This window comes from Plasmodium yoelii (genome assembly GCF_900002385.2).
Source record: "Plasmodium yoelii strain 17X genome assembly, chromosome: 5".
Taxonomy (NCBI): Eukaryota; Apicomplexa; class Aconoidasida; order Haemosporida; family Plasmodiidae; genus Plasmodium; species Plasmodium yoelii.
This window is the reverse complement of record NC_036177.2, coordinates 393,259-413,995: the sequence shown is the minus strand read 5'-3', so window position 1 is coordinate 413,995 and position 20,737 is coordinate 393,259. Positions and strand designations below refer to the sequence as shown.

The window sequence follows — 20,737 nt, the reverse complement described above, 5'->3', positions numbered from 1 at the left end:
TATGATTGAACTTTTCTATTTAGTTGGGGAAAAATATATAATATATAATAAATATATATATTATAGCTTAAAATTAAAAATATTATTTTTTTAACATTTTTAAAAAATAATACATGATATATTTGATTTGTTCGAAATATATATGTGATATTTAATTTGAATATTTTTATTTTATTTTTTTTACACAATTTATAAAATTAAGATAATTCTAATACATATATTTTTACCATTTTTTTTGTTAACTATAAATGTGAAAACTTTATTTTAAACTGGAAAATTGTGCACATAAATAAAAAATGTGCATTGAAAATTAATTATAATATTTAAATTGTAAATAGTTTTCTCTTTATACAAATCTAACAATTGGAAAGTATGCAAACTATGCAAATATAAAAATATTAAAAATAAAAAAAAATGATAATAATGACAATAATGATAATAATGACTATGGGGCATCTACATTATATACTATTTTATAGAAAATTGTAAAATGTGTTAAATATATTATGCAAAACAAGTAGAGAATATTATACAGTTATTTTTTTGTTTTTTTTGTTAGGATATATATATTATAAATATAATTTTTTTTATTTCATAGTGTGCATCTATTTACATTAGATATATTTTATATTCATAGGTTTTAAAACAATTAATAATAATGAAATTTTCTAATTTTTCTAAATTTTCTAAATTTTCTAAATTTCCCATATACCATTATATACGTCGATTATTTTTCCCTCGATAATTTACCATTGATTTTGTATATAATATATATGTATATATATGTATATGTATGTATATGTATGTATATGTATGTATATGTATATATATATATGTATATATATACATATTAATAATGGAATATTTTTTTAGTAATATAAAAAATAATTTCGGTATTCTATTGTTTTAATACATGGAATTATTTATAATAATGTATATTATTTAGTTTTTTTTTTTTAATGTAAAAATGGAAAATTGATTTTTTTTCTATTTAGAATTTTTCATATAGATTTTATAGAAAATAAATATATTAAAAAATTATAAATAAAGGGAATAATTTTGTATATATTCCTAATAACATACAAATGTTAATAATATATGATATATTATTTATATACATTTAAGATATATATTCCCTATTTATATTTGTATTGATATAAAATATATATTTTGCTATTCTGATTTTTCAACAACATTTAGAACAATTTTGTTTTATTATAAGCTTTTTGATTTTATAATTCTGAAAATAAAAACTATTTGTTTATATATTTGCTTTAGAGAAATTATCTACACTTCTATATATATACATACTAAAAATATTTATATAATGTATATTGCTTTTAATCATCATTCGTGAATATAAAACATATATTTTTTAATTTTTAATTTCATCCGTTTTTTGTATTATGTGTATATATACATGGTAATAATTTATTTATAATGTATTCGTGTATACTCTATTCTATTTTAACTTTTTTAATACATCTATTTCTACCTATTGTTTTATTTTGCATATCTTTGTTCCCTCTTTCTTTTTTTTTTTGTCGAAGATAATAATGATAAAAAGATAAATGGGTCGTAAACAATTTGTCCATTTTCTTTTTCTGAAGTTAGCATATATATAATATATATATATGTGTATGCATGTAAAAAATAATAAATTATTATTTTTAATTTTATTTCTTACTCAATATAATATGTAACGAGATTAGTGAATAATGATAAAGGGGTTATCCAAGAATATCGTTAATTTTTTATTATCGTCTTTTTTTGAAAATATCGAAGAAAAACAATTACAGACATCACTAATTAGAGGAAAAGTACATCTTCAAAATGTAAAAATCAAGAAAAAGTTTTTTGACATTCTTTACCTTCCATATACTATCAAATATGGATATATCCGCTCTCTCGACCTTCAGGTATTTATAAAAATAGACAAAATGGAAACCAAACCATGTGGTGTATGCATCTGTATGCATCTGCTTACATCTGTATGCATCTGCTTACATCTGTATGCATCTATTTACATCTGCTTACATCTGCTTACATCTGTATGCATCTGCTTACATCCTTTACATCCTTTACATCTGGTTGTGTCTGCCCCTTTCTCAGATTCCTCTCCTGTATCTGTTTCAAAAAGCGACGATAACTATCAAAGATGTGATAATTGTTATAAAAGAAAAAAATTTCAACGATTTTAACATAGTGGAAGAAATAAATGGAATAAAAATTGCGAAAAAAAATAATTTAAAAATTGAAGAAAATAATAGTATCGGAGCTAATTTAAACCAAAAAATAAATAAAGGAATAAATTCATTATTATATGAATTGTATAATAATATATCTATTGATATAGAAAATGTAGAAATAATATTAGAAGGGTCTGAAAAAAAAAAAAATATTTTAGGGTTATTTATAAAAAGAATAACTAGCTTTAAAAATCATAATCACACATTTAAAATATACAAAGATTTTTCTTTTACTGATATTATATTTTATATGGAAGATGAAAAATCAAAATATTTGATAAATAAAATAATAAAAAAAGAAGAAAAACGAAAAAAAAATAAAAAAAAAAATAGAAATGTAGATGAAATATATAATAAAATAAAAGATATAACAAATAATTTACATAAAAAAAAATATATAATTTCTGAAATACCAATTATTGTATTGTCTACAATATTGTCTATAGAAAAATCTTCACAATATATACATCATAATTCAAAATATATTTTTAAAAAAAAAAACAGCTTTGATTTAGTATGTTCACATTGTGATAAATATCTGTATCAATGTAAAGAAATAAAAAAAGAAAAAGGAATATTTGACAAATTTTTAAATCAAAATATTCATTTTAATGACGATAGTAATAATAATAAATTAAATAATGAAGGGTGTGCAATATGTGTAAATGGCAAAAAAAATGATTTAGAAAAATCAAAAAATGACGAATTTGCAAAAGAACTGATGGGTCCAAATACCAACAATAATGTTCCTACAAAAAAGGACGAAAATAAAATAGATAATAACAAAAATAAAATAGATAATAGCAAAAATAAAATAGATAATAACAAAAATAAAATAGATAATAACAAAAATAATAACATTTGTGAAAGTTGTAAAAAAAAAATGAACAGTGATAAAAATTTACATGGGAATGAAACAAATCTACATTTCAATGCTAAGGAAAATAAATTGTCAAATATAGACAAATTTAATATGTTAGAAGAAAATATAAATTTTAAAGAAAATGAATATATTACATTTATTTTACATGTTGAAGAGTTTAACGTAAATTTATCGTTTAACCAATTATGTTATATATTTGATATGATCAATTTTTATATAATCTATAGTTGTTTTGTTAATGGACTATATTTAGAGGAATGGTTAAATATACCTGAGGTAAAAGAAATTTTAATGTATAAAAAAGAATTATTAAAAAAAAGGAAAAAAGAAAAATATGATAAAGATTTTATTGAAAATTTTGAATACACTCATAGTTTTCATATCATATATAGTTTAAGGAAGCATGTTAATAATATTTTAAAAGAAAGTAAAGCAAGTAATAATTCCATAAATAATAAAACTAGTATTACCAAAAAAAATGATGGTAATAATAATATGAAGAATGATACATTTTCTTCAAAAAATAGTGCATCTAATTTAGATGTAAGTAATGAATTAGATTCTAATGATAAAGTAAAGAAAAACGAAAATGAACAAGAAAAAAACAATGTTATTCAAAAAGAACAAAATGATGAAAATTTACATAATGTACGAAATATGCAATCCAAATCATCCGAAAAAATGCCTGTTATACTTAATTTTAAATTAATATTAAAAAAAGTAAATCTCAATATTTATAGTTATGAAAAAACAAATAAAATAATACAAATAAATATGAATAACTTTGAGCTAATATTAAAAAATTATATTAATAATGATTTTGCTTATTTTATATTGTTAAATGATATTAACGTTTTATTTTTGTATAAAAATAAAAAGTATCCTCTTTTAAGTCTTTTTAAAACAAATTCGATTGGAAATGTTAATCGAAAAGGAAAAAAAAGAGAATCATTTAATAAAAAAGGCCGAAGAAAAAGCATAAATTATTTATTCAACCCAGATGTGTGTAATAGTATTTCACAAGGGATGATTAATCGAAATGATACAATCACAAATGTTAGTAACAGTAGTAACGAAATGGGGTTAGATAAAGATGGTGGTGGTTCTACATCTATAATTGATTCCAAAAGTGAAAAAAGTGTTTATAGTAAAAATAATGTAAAAAATAAACAAGATAAAAATAAGGAAATTGAAAAAAATAAATTGAACGATAATAAATTGGAAGATAATAAATTGGAAGATAACAAATTGGAAGATAATAAATTGGAAGATAATAAATCGAAAGGTGATAAATTGAATGATAATAAATTGAATGATAATAAATCGAAAGGTGATAACAAAATTAAAAATTCAAATAAAGAAAATGAACATGCTATGTCATTTTTTATTTATAACAAGTTTGATACATCTCAAAATAAAATTTACTTTAGATGCAATCGAAATATATTAATTACATTAAGTGTTAAAGAAATATATAATATAATGAATATAAATTACGATTTTAAATGTCTAGATTTTGAAAAAAAAATAAAAACATATCAAAGTTTATATTATTATTATTTATTAGGAAAAAAATATTGTAGAGAATTATATATATCATCTGAAAAAGATTTTGCAGATATTAACATTAATTTTATGAATAATGTTTATATAAATTTAATTATAAATAAAAAGTATTCATTATTAGCAAGTATACAAAATATATCTTTAAATTCATTTTTTTTTACAAAAACTAACATTCAAGCTTATTTAGAGAATTTAACTATGATAAATGATAATAATAACAAGTTTGAAAATGAAAATCAAGAAAATGCATCTGGATTAGATGCGAGCAACTCAATAATCATGGGTTCTACAGGAAATAATAATATGTTATCGGGTTCTAACGATTCAATAGTAAATGGTTCTAGTTCAGAAACTAGCCACATAAAAAATCATAACGAATTGATAAATAATATCAATGATGATAAGAAAAGTGTAACCAAAGTAATAAATGAAAATGAATCAAAATTATTACTGAATAATTCATATTCAAATATATATTATAATGATTCTAAAAGGGAAAATACATCTGTATCTAATTCATATTATCATAAAATGTTAAGTTCAGATAATGATATATGTGATGATAATCAAAAAATAAAGATGGAATACAAAAAATATTATCAAGACTTTTTAAGAGTTAATGATTTAACAAATATAGAAAAATCTAAAATATTTGAACATAAATATAATCGAAATAGAATCAAAAATAATGAATTAAATAATATGGGTTCATCCAATGAAATTAAAAATACATATATTACTACATCTAATAATATAGAAAAAAATAAATATGGATATTTAAGTAGCTCTTCATATAAATCTAAAATATATAGTATAAATTATAATGATAGTAATTATATTTCAAATAGTAATAGTAGTCATATTAATGGTTATATGTATGACTATGATAGTGAAGAAATTCATAAAAAAAAAAAAGATAGATGTAAAAAAAAGAAAAGAAAAGAATATATAAATAATGAAAGTGATTCTACAAATTCATATAATTATCAAAATAAAAAAAAAAAAAAAAAAAAAAAAAATATTGTTAATAAAGAAAATAATATTGATAGTGATGATAATACTAGTGAAACTCGTTCAGAAAAAGAAACTATGCTCACAGCAATTCAACAAAAAAGATCATGTTTTAATTTATCCATTTTTTTTATGAAAAATAAAAGTAATGAAAAGATTCAAAAAATGTTATTAGAAGAAAATTCAAAAAATAAAAAATATATTTTAAAACCTTTGAAAATATCTTTAGATACAATCATATATAATTTTAAAGATGGAAATGAAAAAAAACTGACTTTTATTCACACAAATTATAAACAATATTTATATTTTAATTTTGATGATAAACATATTTTTAAGTTAATTTTTTTTTATTATCATTATAAATTTTATGTGGATAAAATATATGAACAATTATGTAATAGAAATAATTCGGATAATTTAAATTTAAATACTATTGATTTTAGAAGCTATAAAACATTACAGATATTATTAGACAACGGGTTGATAAGTAATAAAAATGAAAACGAGAATAAATTTGTTTATGAAAATGAAAATAAATTTGTTTATGAAAATGAAAATAAATTTGTTTATAAAAATGAAGAAAATAGAATCACAGAAATAGATGATTCAAATATCATAGATAAAGAAATCGAAACGAATGAATCTTCAAAAGTTTGTGAAAATAAAAATGAAGAAGATAATAATATAAATCAAATTTATGTTTCAACTATAGAAAACCCTGATAATATTGAAGAAAATTCAAATAACAATATAAAATTAAATATAAATAATTCAAATATAGAAAATACTGATATAATTGACCTTGAAAAATGTGACGAAAATAATACTACTGTTTGTATTAACACAGAAAATGATATAATTGTAAAAAAAGATTCTATTAAGATTCAAAAAAAAAAAGAAAAAAAAAAAAAAAAAAATAATTATGAAAAAGTATATAATAATAAAAATGATAGAAATATTAATAATGAAATATCAAATAGTAATAAACATGAATTTATCACATTTTTAAGTAAAATCAAAATATATATTAATAATTATAAAAAAAATAAACGTATGATATCTATACATATTTATGATGTTTTAATGTATATTTTTAATGATGATCAAATTTCAAAATTCGTTTTAAATTTAAAAAAATTTAATGTTCTTAATTGTTTATCATATATAGACAATTCAAATAATAACAGATATGATTCTAATACATGTGAAAATAATTTAGATGTAAAAAATGAACAAAATTCTAATAATAATCGTTATTTTAATAATGAAAAATATTGTAGTACTAACTCTATCAATGGGTTCGAAAATAAATATCAACAGAATAAAACAAATAAAATTGATTCTAAATTATATGATAAAAAAAATAGTAACTATAATGGAATATATTTATATAATAGTATATTAAAATTAGCTAAAAATGGTAATTTTATATTTTCTTATGATTATAAAAATACACAAATTAATAAATTTAATAAAAGTTTAACTAATATTGATACTTATAGTGTTAATGATAAAAATGTTATTTCAGATAATGAAATAGAAAATGAAGAATCTAATAAAAAAATAAATGGCTATCAAGAATTATATAATAGTATTTCTATAAATATTTCTGAAAATCCTCAAAAAATTCATTTTGATAATATAAACAAAAGATTTAATAAAAAAAGTATCGATTTTATTCATACAAATTATTATAATAATTTAAATGCTGATTATTTTACTTTTAATGGGCCTGATAAAAAAGAAGTTAATCATGATGATACTCTTGAAATATGTCCAAGTAGTATAGATGCAGGAATTAGTAGTGTAGAAATTGGAATCATTCCTGTAGATCCTCAAAATAAAAGTATTGAAGCTACAAACGATAATATAAATACTCCAAATATAGCTACTGAAATAAGCAATAATATTATTGAAAATGGAAAAACTAATATAGTTGACGTTGCAAATTGTGGTGAGAATGGAAAAACTAATATAGATGACCTTACGAATTTTGTTGAGAATGTTAACACAAACAATGATATAAATAATAAGAATGAAATTTGTTCGCTAGAATGTATAGAAGATATAAATTTGGTTGGAAATAGTAATGAAGTTAGTTATTTTACGGATGAAAATGATAAATTCTTATCAATACAAAATACACAAAATTCGAGTGAAATAACTGGCGAATTAAATGAACGATCTGACGAAATTCAGAATTGTCAAAATGGAGGCGAAAATAACGGACTAGATGCAGGCGAAAATAGCGGACTAGATGCAGGCGAAAATAGCGGACTAGATGCAGGCGAAAATAGCGGACTAGATGCAGGCGAAAATAATAAAGTAGACCCAATCGAAAATATTAAAGCAGACGCAAGCGGAAGTAATAAAGTAGATGCTCAGAAAAAGGAAGAGTCAATGATTTTAGAGAAAAAAAGGAAATCCGAATTGGATGTGTCTACTTTTCGAAATTTAAAAAAAGGGAAATATTTAGATAATAATGAAAATGATTTTAATAAATATAATTCGTTAGAAATTAAAGAGAATGATAAAATTGATCAAGTTGAAAAAAATAGAGATAGTGCACCTGAAGGTGTCGAAAACGGTGCAGAAGATAACGGACTAAATTTAGAAATTGGTGCTCTTTCTATAGATGAATCAGTAAGTATACATGGCTATTCAAATGGAGAAAATTTTGAAAATAACTATGGAAATGAAGAATATGAAGAAATAGAAATAATAAAACATAAAGAAAATGATGATATAAAAAATATAGCATTTCATTTAGTTAATTTTGAAGTTATTATTGATTATACTTATTTTATAAATGTATATAAATGGTTTACTAAATTAAATTTAAAATATGAAAAAATAAAAAAAATTTCAGATTTTGCTGCATATTCACACAATAGTATTAATGAAAAATCAGATGAAAATACCCCTAAATATAATTACACACTTTTTTTACAAAATAATAAAATATATATTCCAATTTACAAACTATCTATATATGAATACACTTTTTATGAAAATGCAAAAAATAATTTATACACCTCTTTTTTACCTACTATCCAATTTCATTTTTCCTGTTCATACAAATCTATCAATGGTAAGTTTTCGCTCATTCCTCTGCACGCGTACGCTACCTGTGCAGGTTTTTCTCTCCTTTTTCGCATGTCTGTTCAGGTTTTTTTATCTTTTCACATGACTTGTTCATGTTTTTTTTGTTTTTTCACATGTCTGTTCATGTTTTTTTTGTTTTTTCACATGTCTGTTCATGTTTTTTTAATATTTTTTACCTTTTCGCCCGCTTCAACGCAGAAAACGAGGAAAACCTGATGAACGCGCAGGTCCGAAATTTCGGGAGCAAGCTAGTTGTGCCATCAATCCAAATGTACAAACATAAAAAAAGTCGAAGGTGGAAAATTTGTATACTGAATTTTAATTGTAAAGATAAAAACAGTGAAACAATTTTAAACGATTTTAGATTTCAATTAAATGTAAAAAGAAAAGAAAATAATGAAAGTTTAGAAATAGATGAAGAAAATAGTAACTATGAAGATATAAATATGGGTAATAATAATTGTCAAAAAATGAATTCGTTAAATACATATTTAAGTGAAATGTCTAGCGATATATTAGATGAAGAAGAAGATTCTAATATAAAAAATTCTATAAAAAGAATAATTCGATTTTATAATGATCCTATAATAATAAATTTTTCAATTGAAATCATAAAAAATTTGATAATTTGCTACAATAATTTTAATTATTTTATAAATTGCATAAATAAAATACAAAATCATATTAATAATTGTTCTAAAGATGAAAAATGTTTTCAAGATAATTATAAGAATTTGAAAGAACCTTGTGAAAATAATAACATAATTAAAGACATACTTAATTATTTATATAATAAAACAGATGATATATTATTTGAATATTTTTTAGACGATTTTCATTTGAGATTATATGAAGGAAATAGTAACTTAAACATGGCACTTATAAATATTAACATGTTTGATATTAAAATATGTTTTCAAAAAAAATACAATATCAGGAATTTTATAAATTTTCATCTTAACATAGATGTATATGATAACTATAAAATATTATATGACAATTTAATAGAAAAATTTGAAATTCTTTTATCTTTTGAAAACAGTAAAAATAAAATGAATATGCTTAATTTTAACATCGAAACATCATATATTAATATATTATATACAAACAAAATAAAAGATTTAATTATAAATTATGCTACATCATTATTAGAAAAATATAATACTTGCATTGAATCAGGACATGATAATATAGATGCAGAAATACGAAGAAAAGAACAATTAATGAATTCAAAATTATTAAATTTTTATAATAATTTTTTTATTATAAAAAATCAAAATATTCCTAAAAGTGTTATCGAATATAAAGATAATATATATGATAATAATAATAATAATATAATTTCCAAAATTTATAATTTTACTGGACTAACAATAAATTTAAGATTTAAACAATCTCTTAGAAGTAAAGTTCAAAATAATAATGAAAAAAAAACTGGAAATTATAATACAAAAAATTATGGAAATAAAAATAAATTTATTTTTTATGAGTTACATAATAATGGGCATGGGGGATTATTAAAAGATGAAAATGGAAAAGTATGTGAACTTGCAATTATTATTAAATTATTTAATTATATATATGAAATAGTAGATATTGAAAGAAATAAAAATACTTGTGATATTAGATTTTTACCAATTATATATGATTTAAAAAAAAATGATGAAAAAAAAAAAATTGTTATAAAAAAATATGATAATAATTATGATATGTATAATGAATATAGTGTTAAAAACAAAATTTTTAAAGCATTTATAAAATTATATATACAAACTAATATTGATGATAAAGGGATTGTTACTATTTATTTTTCTTCAAACTTATTTATTCATAACATAACAAATACCAATTTTGTTGTGTTATATCATCCCGTTATTTATTATTTTTTACTCTTTAATGATATATTTATATATACCTCAAATACCAATTTAAACAAAAAAAATAATTCTTTAAAAGGAACTAAAACAGTTTTGAAATCGAACGAAAAATATTATTTTCCAATTATATCTTTTTTACCACTTTTAGTAATATATGATTATATGAAAAAAAAAAACAACGATTTTGCAGAAAAGGTAGATGCAGGTTTTGCAGAAAAAATAGATGCAGGTTTTGCAGAAAAGGTAGATGCAGGTTTTGCAGAAAAGGTAGATGCAGGTTTTGCAGAAAAGGTAGATGCAGGTATTGCAGAAAAGGTAGATGCAGGTTTTGCAGAAAAGGTAGATGCAGGTTTTGCAGAAAAGGTAGATGCAGATTTTATAAATGCAAATTTAATTAAAACAAATGATTCAAAAAAATATAATGGAACATATTCAGATGTTAACAGTTTAAGTAGGTGTAATAAAAGTTATTACATTGATTGTGAAGAGGGTGTATTTAAACAAAATGAAATAGATGATAATGGTGGTTATACTAACAGTTTTATATGTTATGAAAAAGGAGATGAAAATTTAAAAAATAATAAAAAAAACAGCTTAAGTAATAACAATATATATAATAATATATCAAGAGATAATGTACATAATAATATTCCTATAAATTATAATAATTTTTTAGATGCAGAAATATTTTATCAAAAAAAAAAAAATTTAATAAAAAATAGACAAAATCTCGAAATAGAGAATAAAAATAATTTACATCAAGTTAAAGAATCTTATAAATACAAATTAAATAAAATTTTAAAAAAACTTAAAATATATGTTAATGATAAAAATATTAATAATAGTATAAAAAATATAAACAATATTTATATTGTAAAAAAAGATGTTTATAATTATTATATAAATAAATATTATAGTAATAAAAAATGTTATTTAGATATTTTTAATTTTTTTAAAAAAAATGGAGCAAAAAAATTATTTAGCAATTCAACTATAAGGGAAATCATATATAGACACTCTTATGATTTTCAGAAATATAATTTATTTTCCCAAACTTTGAAATTAAAAACAATAAAAATTATTTGTTGTGATTCGGCTAGTAAATATGGAAATGGAAAATATAAAAACGAAGCTGACCTTTTTAATTATAAAAATAAAATTACGCTAAATGATGCTGTAGATAATGCTGGAAATGGTGGTAATGCTGATGATGGTGATTGTGCTGATAATGGTGGAAATGGTGGAGAATGCGTAAATTATGTTAAAGAAATAGAATGTTATGAAAAAAAAGATAGCATCGAATTAAAACAGATTCAAGATTCAAATTATTTAATTAAATTTATGACATTATATGAAAAAAATGAAAAAAAAAATAAAAATTATTTTAATAGCGCTAAAAGTAATATATTGCTAAATAAAGATTCTATAAAAAAAAATGAAAGATATTTGGGCAATATTCACAGAAATAGAAAGGGATCAAATTTATCTCGAGCAATTAAATACTATTGCGAAGGTTCATCTAATGGGGAAGATGATAAGGCAAGCCAGTGTCGGGAAGAAAATCGGGGCGAAAATGTGGAAGAAAATGTGGGAAAAAATGTGGGAAAAAATGTGGAAGAAAATGTGGACAAAAATCGGGGGAGAAATGGAGAGCATATCATAAATTTTGAAAGCAACGCAAGTAGTATCTTTGGTGATATGCCAAACAATGTTGTAGATGAAGAGAAAAAAGAGAACATAATTTCAAATAAGAAAGATGTGTTAAACGAAACTGAAAATAAAGAAAATGAAAATTTAAAAAAAATAATATTTTCTGCCAAAAAACAAAGCAATTTTAGTAACACTATAATTTGTGAACAAAAAAATTTAGAAGTAAATAAAATTTATACATTTGGAATTATAATAGATTACATTTTTGAGATTCACAATTTAATGTTTAATGATATTTCAATTGGATATTATCAAAAGTATAATATAAATAATATACAAAAAAAAATAAAAAAAATAAAAAAAGAAACAATTATATCAAAAAATATAAAATATTTAGATAATATACCAAATTATATTAAATTTTTTTATAAAATGAATGGAAATTCAACTAATAATGTCGAAAATAATGAAATAAATTATATTTATCATTTTTATTCAAAAAAAATATCAATAAATCAATTAAATAATACAAACAGTAAATATATTCAAATAAAAATGCATATAGGATGTATTTATGATAAAAAAAATGATATAATTTATAAAAAAAAAAAATTCAAATTAAATTTATTTAGAAGAAAAACAACTATAAGTAATAGTATATCAGCATTTTCATCAAGTTGCTCAAAAAAATGTATATATATATCATCAAAAGATTATGAACAAATTTGTAAAGACATACCCCGTTTTTTTTTTCTTAATATAGTACTTCGTAAAAAAACTGATTTTTGTTGTATAGATAATGTTAATAGCTTTAAAAAAATAATAGATAGTAACGTTTTACAATTATTATTATATTCTTATTTTTATTTTCAAAATAATTTAGATAATGATATTATTATACAATCAAATATAAATTCTCAAAAGGTAAAAAAAAATTCATGTATGCTATTTGGAGAATTGGAAAATACAAAAGTTGTTTTAAAAATTTTGCATAATAATAAATTATTTGTTTCAAAAAAATTAAAAATAAATGAAGTTTGTTTAAATAAAAAAATAATATTATCATGTAAAAATAATAAAAAAAAAGAATATTTATTTTTATCTTTAAATATTACTATATATGCTAATATATATAATACAAAAATCATTGCAATAAATAATCGATACACAATTATAAATAACACTAACCATACATTATATGTTCATGAAATTTGTAAAGAGTTTAAAATTATAAAAAAAGATAATAAAACTTTATCTAAAATTGAAAAAAATGATCCCAAAAAAATTGTAGAAAATAAAATGAATACAGATGTAACAGAAAAATCAAATATTTCAGTTTCAAATAAAATATTTAATATATTTGAAATAAAACCACGTGAATCTTATTATTATCATCCATTACATGCTAATAAATATTATCTTAAATTTGCATACACTAATATAAATGATTATATAAATAATAAATATAATATATTATCTAACAATGAAAATTATGAATTCATGGATAAATATCAAGATAGTACAAATTTAGCATTATATTTAAAAAAAAAAATTGCAAAAAAAAAAAAAAATACAACATATTTAATAAATACAGATAAAACTATTAAAAAAAAAGAAGAATCTTTTAATCAATTTTATACAAATCTTATAGATATAGAAAAAATTGGAAATACAAAAATATTTCACAAAGCTCTTATAAAAGTTAGTAACCCATGTGAAAATTATAAAACTCATGAAAATATCAAAAATACCGAAAATATCGAAAATACCGAAAATATCGAAAACACCGAAAATAAAAATTTGGATATGTATAATGAAACTAAAATTGTAGATGGAATAAAATATTATGATCAACATATCAAAACTCAAAATGAAACCATACTCTTATTAGATGAAGAAAATGAAACAGAAGATGTTGCACTGTCAATCAAAAATAGCATCGAATCTGTCAAAAATTTTATTATAAACATGAACGATGATGTGGATGCTAAAAATGGAGATGTGGTTGGCAATAATGGAAACGTGTTTGGCAATAATGCAGATGTGGCTGCTAAAAATGGAGGCGTGGCTGCTAATAGTGGAGATGTGCTTGGCAATAGTGGAAACGTGTTTGGTGCGAACCATTTTGAAAATGTGGAAGAAAGAAAAAGGTGGTATTATAAAGAAGAAAATATTATATCGGAAGTTAATATCACATTAAATAGTAACACAAGTATAGAAATAAATGTATCTATTGATAATAATCCAGATACAATAATTCATAACAATACAAATTATTGGTTAGTATATTATCAAAGAAAAACTAAAAAAAAAATAATAAATTTATTAAAACCATATGATAAAGAAATATTTGGATGGACAGATATTTTTAAACCCAAAGTTGTTAAATTTTTTTTAATTTTAAAAAAAGTTGGTATTTATGTTTTTTATTGTAATGTAGATATTGTTAAAGAACATAATTGTATATTTTTAAATAATAATAAAAAAATTAATATTTTCACAAAAATTGAAAATGGAAAACGAGTTTTTTGTCTTGAAGAAGTTAATCAATTAAATAATTTTGCAAATAATAAAAGTTTTATTAAATTAAATAATGAAAAAAAAATTAATTTAAAAAAAAAAAAAAAAAAAAAAATTGTAAAAATTAATTTTTATAGAAAATTTAGATTAAAAAAAAATAGAGATGATGATAAACAAAAATTTGTGAGATATAGAAAATTTAAAAAAAAAAAAAAAAAAAAAAATTTTTTAAAAGATTTTAGTATTATTAATAAAAACCCTTTTAATGTTATTTATATGAAAGCTAAAAAGAAAAAGCAAAAACAAAAACAAAAACAAAAAATAAAACAAACTGAAAGAAAAATAAAAAATACAAAAATCATAACTAATAAATTGTCTAACACATCAGTTAAAGAATATGATACAAATCAAAATAACAGTTTTATTAAGACCAAAAATTTTGATGAAAAAAAGTTAAAAGCATTGTTTATTAAAAAAACAATAAAAGGAAAGAAAAAAAAAAAAAAAAATATTACCAAGTTTTTATATGATAATGATCAAAAAAAAGATCCACATCCGGCTTGCCCAAATTTGATGCATGCAGGCTGCTTAGAAGATTCTATCAAGTGCGATTCTGTGATTAGCAAGGTTGAAGATGGAGATAATGTTGGGCTTTTGGAAAATTGCGAACGTGTTGAGGGTTTCGACCCGAGCAGCTACTATGTAATAAATAAAAATGCGAAAATAAAAAGAAAATTAAGTGACTACATATTTAAAAAAATAAAAAATAATGAAAAAAAATTGAAAGGGCTGAAAAAAATCTACCCATCATTTTTAAGAAACACTAAGAGTATAGAGTTCAACGAAATCATGCAAAAATGTTTTTCAGATAAAGACGAAAATGTGATTAATAGTGAAGAAGATAAAAATAAAGGTAGTAATAAAAATAAAGGTAGTAATAAAAATAAAGGTAGTGATAAAAATAAAGGTAGTGATAAAAATCAAGATAGTGATCAAAATAAAAATGGCTATTCAGACATAAATTATGATAATAACAATGTTGTAAATGTTTCAAAAAAAAATAATAAAATTGAAACAAACTTTTTTACAAATATTCGATTATTATTTAAAGGAATAAAAGTAAATTTATTAGAGGAAACATCCAATTATTTAATATCTTTTGAACTTAATAATTTATTTGTAAAAAAAGAATATATAGAAAATATAGGATATTACAATGTTGATGTTAAAATAAAAAATATTTTATCATATGCTATTTATAAATATCTTAGTGTCTATGCATTATTATACACAAATGATGAAGTTAATTTGAAAAAAAATAATATTCGCATTTTTATGAATACGTTAGAAAGGAAAAGAAATTTATTTCTAAGAAAGGCCAAGTGCCGAAATGATTGCCAAACTGGTCAAAGTGGAGGTCGAACTGGTCAAAGTGGAGGTCGAACTGGTCAAAGTGGAGGTCGAACTGGCCAAAGTGGAGGTCGAACTGGCCAAATTTCCGATGCGTCTTCTTTAGATTCAAACATATATATAAACGGGAACGATTCTATATTTCGTGATTATAAATTTGACAAAAAGAGCAATTTTAACGATAACTCAGGGTTTATAATATGCAATTTTCAATATGTACAAAAGTTTGAAACAATTTTTTTTAAATATTTTTTATTAAGCATAAAGCCACTTGTAATTAATGCAGATATGAACACAATCACTGTTTTATTTTATTTTTATAAAACGTTTTACAATAATAAAAATTTTGAAAATGATCAAGAAAATATAAATAAAATACAAAAAGATGAAACTGGTGAGTCAAGTATATATACATACACACTAAATGAGGATAATTTTGAAAATAAAAAAAATAACAATGTTGTAGATAATGATAATAATGATGATAATAATGATGATAATAATGATGATGATTATTATTATTCGGCTAATTTGGTAAATGGGAATGATGATAAAAAAAACAATTTAGATAAAGAAAAAGGAAAACACAAATTAATAAAAGATAAAATATATCTAAATAGCGATACATATATTAAAAAAGAAGAATCTGTAAAAAATAATAAAGGTACATCTTATATTTGTGAAAAAGGAGATACTAATAAACATGTATATATACAATATATATATATAGATAAAATAAATATATTATTAAATTTTAAATCAGAATATAAAAAAGAACTTAATAATAATAATATTAATGATATGTTTTATGAGGAATATATAAGTGTGTATAATAAATTAGGAGACATATCAAATTGTAATATAATTTTAAAAAGCTTTTCAAATATTCATATATTTACATGGTCAAATAATTTATTTAATTTTTTACTAAATTTTTACTATAACCAAACTATTGTAAATATATCGAATTTACTAATTTCGTTTAACATAATCGGAAGCCCAACATCTTTTATTGCACATGTTAAGAAATCTTTTGTTGAATTTTTTACAATTATAAAAGATAAAGAATATGAAATTGCTGATAGTAAAAATGAAGCAAAAACAAAAAGAGCAACACGAAATTTATCACAAAGAGATATTTTATCATATAAGCTTGATGAAGAAATTGGAAACAATTCATTTGGTCATTATAATCATGGTAATAATTTTCCAGATGTAGATATTTTTTCAAAATTTCAAAATAAAGAAGATATATTTAATATATTTAAAAAATCAAACGAAAGCTCATTAATAGATGAAAATGAAGATATAATGGTAGATGAAAAATATATTATGCATTTATTAAATGATTATAATCCATCTTGTGAAAATAACACAATTTATGAAGATAACCATTTAAATAGCATTAAAAATAGTATTAGTTTACAAGTTGAGAAAGAAAGGGATGCTAAAAAGGTTGCCTATTCAGATTATGATGATGATGGTGATGGTGATAATTCGTCGGCTGTGTCTACAATAAATGATGTTAAAAAAAATGAATGGAATAAAACAGAATTAGAAGATTTAATAATGCAAAGTGATAGCATATCTTATTTAAATTTTGAAAAAAAAAAAAAAAAAAAAAAATGCACACTTGATAATAAAGTTCCAGCTAGCCAAACGGAAAAAAAAAACAAAGAAAAAAAAAAAAAAAAAAATAGAAAAAAAAGTAGAAGAAAAGAAAGTAGAAGAAAAAAAAATGTGTTAATATCATTTATAGTCCTATTTTGGAAAAAACTAATTTATTTAATTCGAAAAATACGACGTCTTTGTTTAGGAATATATGTATTAATTATAAAATTAGTTTTATCACTTTTATTTTCAGTAACATTAATATTACAATCATTAATTAATATAATTGACAAAATAAATAAAAATAATTCAAATAGAATATTTTTAAGAAATAAAAAGTGTGAAAAAAATAAACTATTAGTATCTAATAATATTGAAGAATATCATAATTTTAATTTAACAAAATTGTTTTATTATTATATAAGTTTATATATAAATATATTTAGTTTAGTTTATTATAATATATTATATAAAATAAAAAAAAATAAAAAAGATATAACAAGAGAAAATAATATGATAAAAACCAATTTAAAATTAAATACAAAAAAAAGACGAAAATTTGCATTCATATTTAATTTTTTTTTAATTATATTTACTATAATAAAAATATTTATTTTTGGACACATTGTATTTTTATTATTATGTTTATTAACTGTTAATAATATTTTACAAACAATACTTGATTCATTTATTAAGTTAGTATATTATCAGAATACTGAAAAATATTTTGATTTTTTAAATAAAAATAATATAAACCATATATCTACTATTAGTTATATTAAAATAAATAATATCTTAAATAAATATATTCCTTTAAATCAATCTTTTAAATTATTTTTAACTTATCAAGATTTTGTTGACATAAAAACGCAAAATAAAATTAATTATTTTGTTTATACTAAAGAGTTATTTTTTTATATACAAGAAAGCAATATATTATTTCTGTTCAGAAAAAATGATTTAAAAAAAATTGACGTAATTATACACACACTTACTAACAGTTTTACTATCAATCGTTTTTATAACCGAAAGGAAAGTCGCCTTTTTAGAAAAAACGTTTCCAGGAATGGCCACGACATAGGCAAGTTTGCTCGCGTAGCATAATTTTGCATTTGCATAATTTTGCATTTGCATAATTTTGCACAATTTTTTCACCATTGCATAATTTTTCATTTACATAATTTTGCATTTTCCACAATTTTCCACAATTTTCCACCTTTGCAGCGGACCACACAATATGTGACGGAAACAACAGCGTCACATCTTCGTTCTACAACAAAAGTTTAACATCAAATGAGCAAAATGAAAATAAAAATATAATTTATTTTTTAAATTCAGAATTGGCACTTACAAAAAAAAATGAGATAATAAATTTAAATGATAATGACCAAAATTATGTTATAACAATTAATATTACTGTTAAAAATAATATGAACATAATGGAAAATGTGTATTATAATCCGAATAGCTTTTTTAAATATCTTTCTAAAATTGAAAAAAATTATAATAATATTTATTCTCCACTATTTAAAAGCTCAAGTCATGATGCAAAAAATAGTAAAGAAAAATATAATAAAAATAAAACTAACATAGAGAGTAGATGCACTGGCTCGAAGGGCTACGGATTTGCCACTTTTATTGTTCTCCTTTTGAAATTGTAAGAATTGCACAAGTTGGATAAGCTGCTTATTTAATTTAACTTTTTTTTTTATTTTTTAACTTTTTTTTATTTGATTTTTTTTTTATTTGATTTTTTTTTTATTTGATTTTTTTTTTATTTGATTTTTTTTTATTTGATTTTTTTTTATTTGATTTTTTTTTATTTGATTTTTTTTTAATTTTTACTTTGCAGGACGATTGTATTTTATCCTATTTACTTATTATTTAAAAGAAGGCAAACAAAGCAAAATGGAGAAATAAAATTTAAGTCTAGATCGAATGATGAAGAAAATAAAGGAATAAATGACCAAGTTGAAAACGAAAAAAAAAAAAATTTAAAAAAAAATGTGCCAAAATATATTGTCTTTAAATTAAATTTTGAGGATTTCCAATCATGTTTGAATATTTTCGAATGTTTATGCAGATTTGTTAATAATGATTAGTTCATTTTACAAAAGTTTACTAAAATTAAAAAGGATAGACATTTTTATTTTTTCTACATGTAATGGAAAATCGCTTTTAAATGTCCGTTGTTTTTAGTTCCCCCCCTTTAAAGATTTAATCATTTTAAATTTGTTATTTTGTTTTTATTTTTATTTTTTATTTTATTTTATTTTATTTTATTTTATTTTATTTTATTTTATTTTATTTTATTTTATTTTATTTTATTTTATTTTATTTTATTTTATTTTATTTTATTTTATTTTTGATTTTATTTTGTTTTTCTTTTTTGTTTTTCCTTTTTTTTGTAACTCCTTGATTCGATTTATTTCACGTTTAAACTAATTAAACATATGAACCGAGCAACTTAGCGAATATGATAAACTTCGTTACTAATTTTATTTTGAAAAAAATGAACATGCTTTTAGATAGCAGTCTTCATTTTTTTTAAGTTTTATTACTATTTATATTTTTAATATTGTTACATTACAGGAATAATAACACTATAAACATATATGCTAATATTTCGTTAGTTAATAAATGATAGAAAAAAAAAAATACATAAAAATAAGAGTAAATTTCAAAGTGTTAAGAAAAAAAAGTGTGGATACGGAAAATTAATTCAAACTATATACTGCACTTGCACACTATGAAAATAATAATGTCGTTTTTTTTTTTTTTTTTTTTTTTTTTTTTTTTTTTTTTTTTAATTTCTTTGATGTTATTATAAAATTTTAATTTTATTTAAATAT

The 20,737-nt window shown here is 20.3% G+C and overlaps 1 protein-coding gene across 1 annotated transcript; it reads left to right on the top strand.

Annotated features, from left to right (window-relative positions):
* Window positions 1–1,718: 1,718 nt before the first annotated feature.
* Window positions 1,719–19,987, top strand: PY17X_0507000 (conserved Plasmodium protein, unknown function; the record flags this gene model as incomplete). The annotated part of the gene is made up of 5 exons (XM_022955188.1): window positions 1,719–1,919; window positions 2,113–8,803; window positions 9,016–18,966; window positions 19,110–19,542; window positions 19,738–19,987. 5 exons carry the CDS (start codon window positions 1,719–1,721, stop codon window positions 19,985–19,987), a joined length of 17,526 nt encoding a protein of 5,841 aa, XP_022811647.1.
* Between the last annotated feature and the right edge of the window lie 750 nt (window positions 19,988–20,737).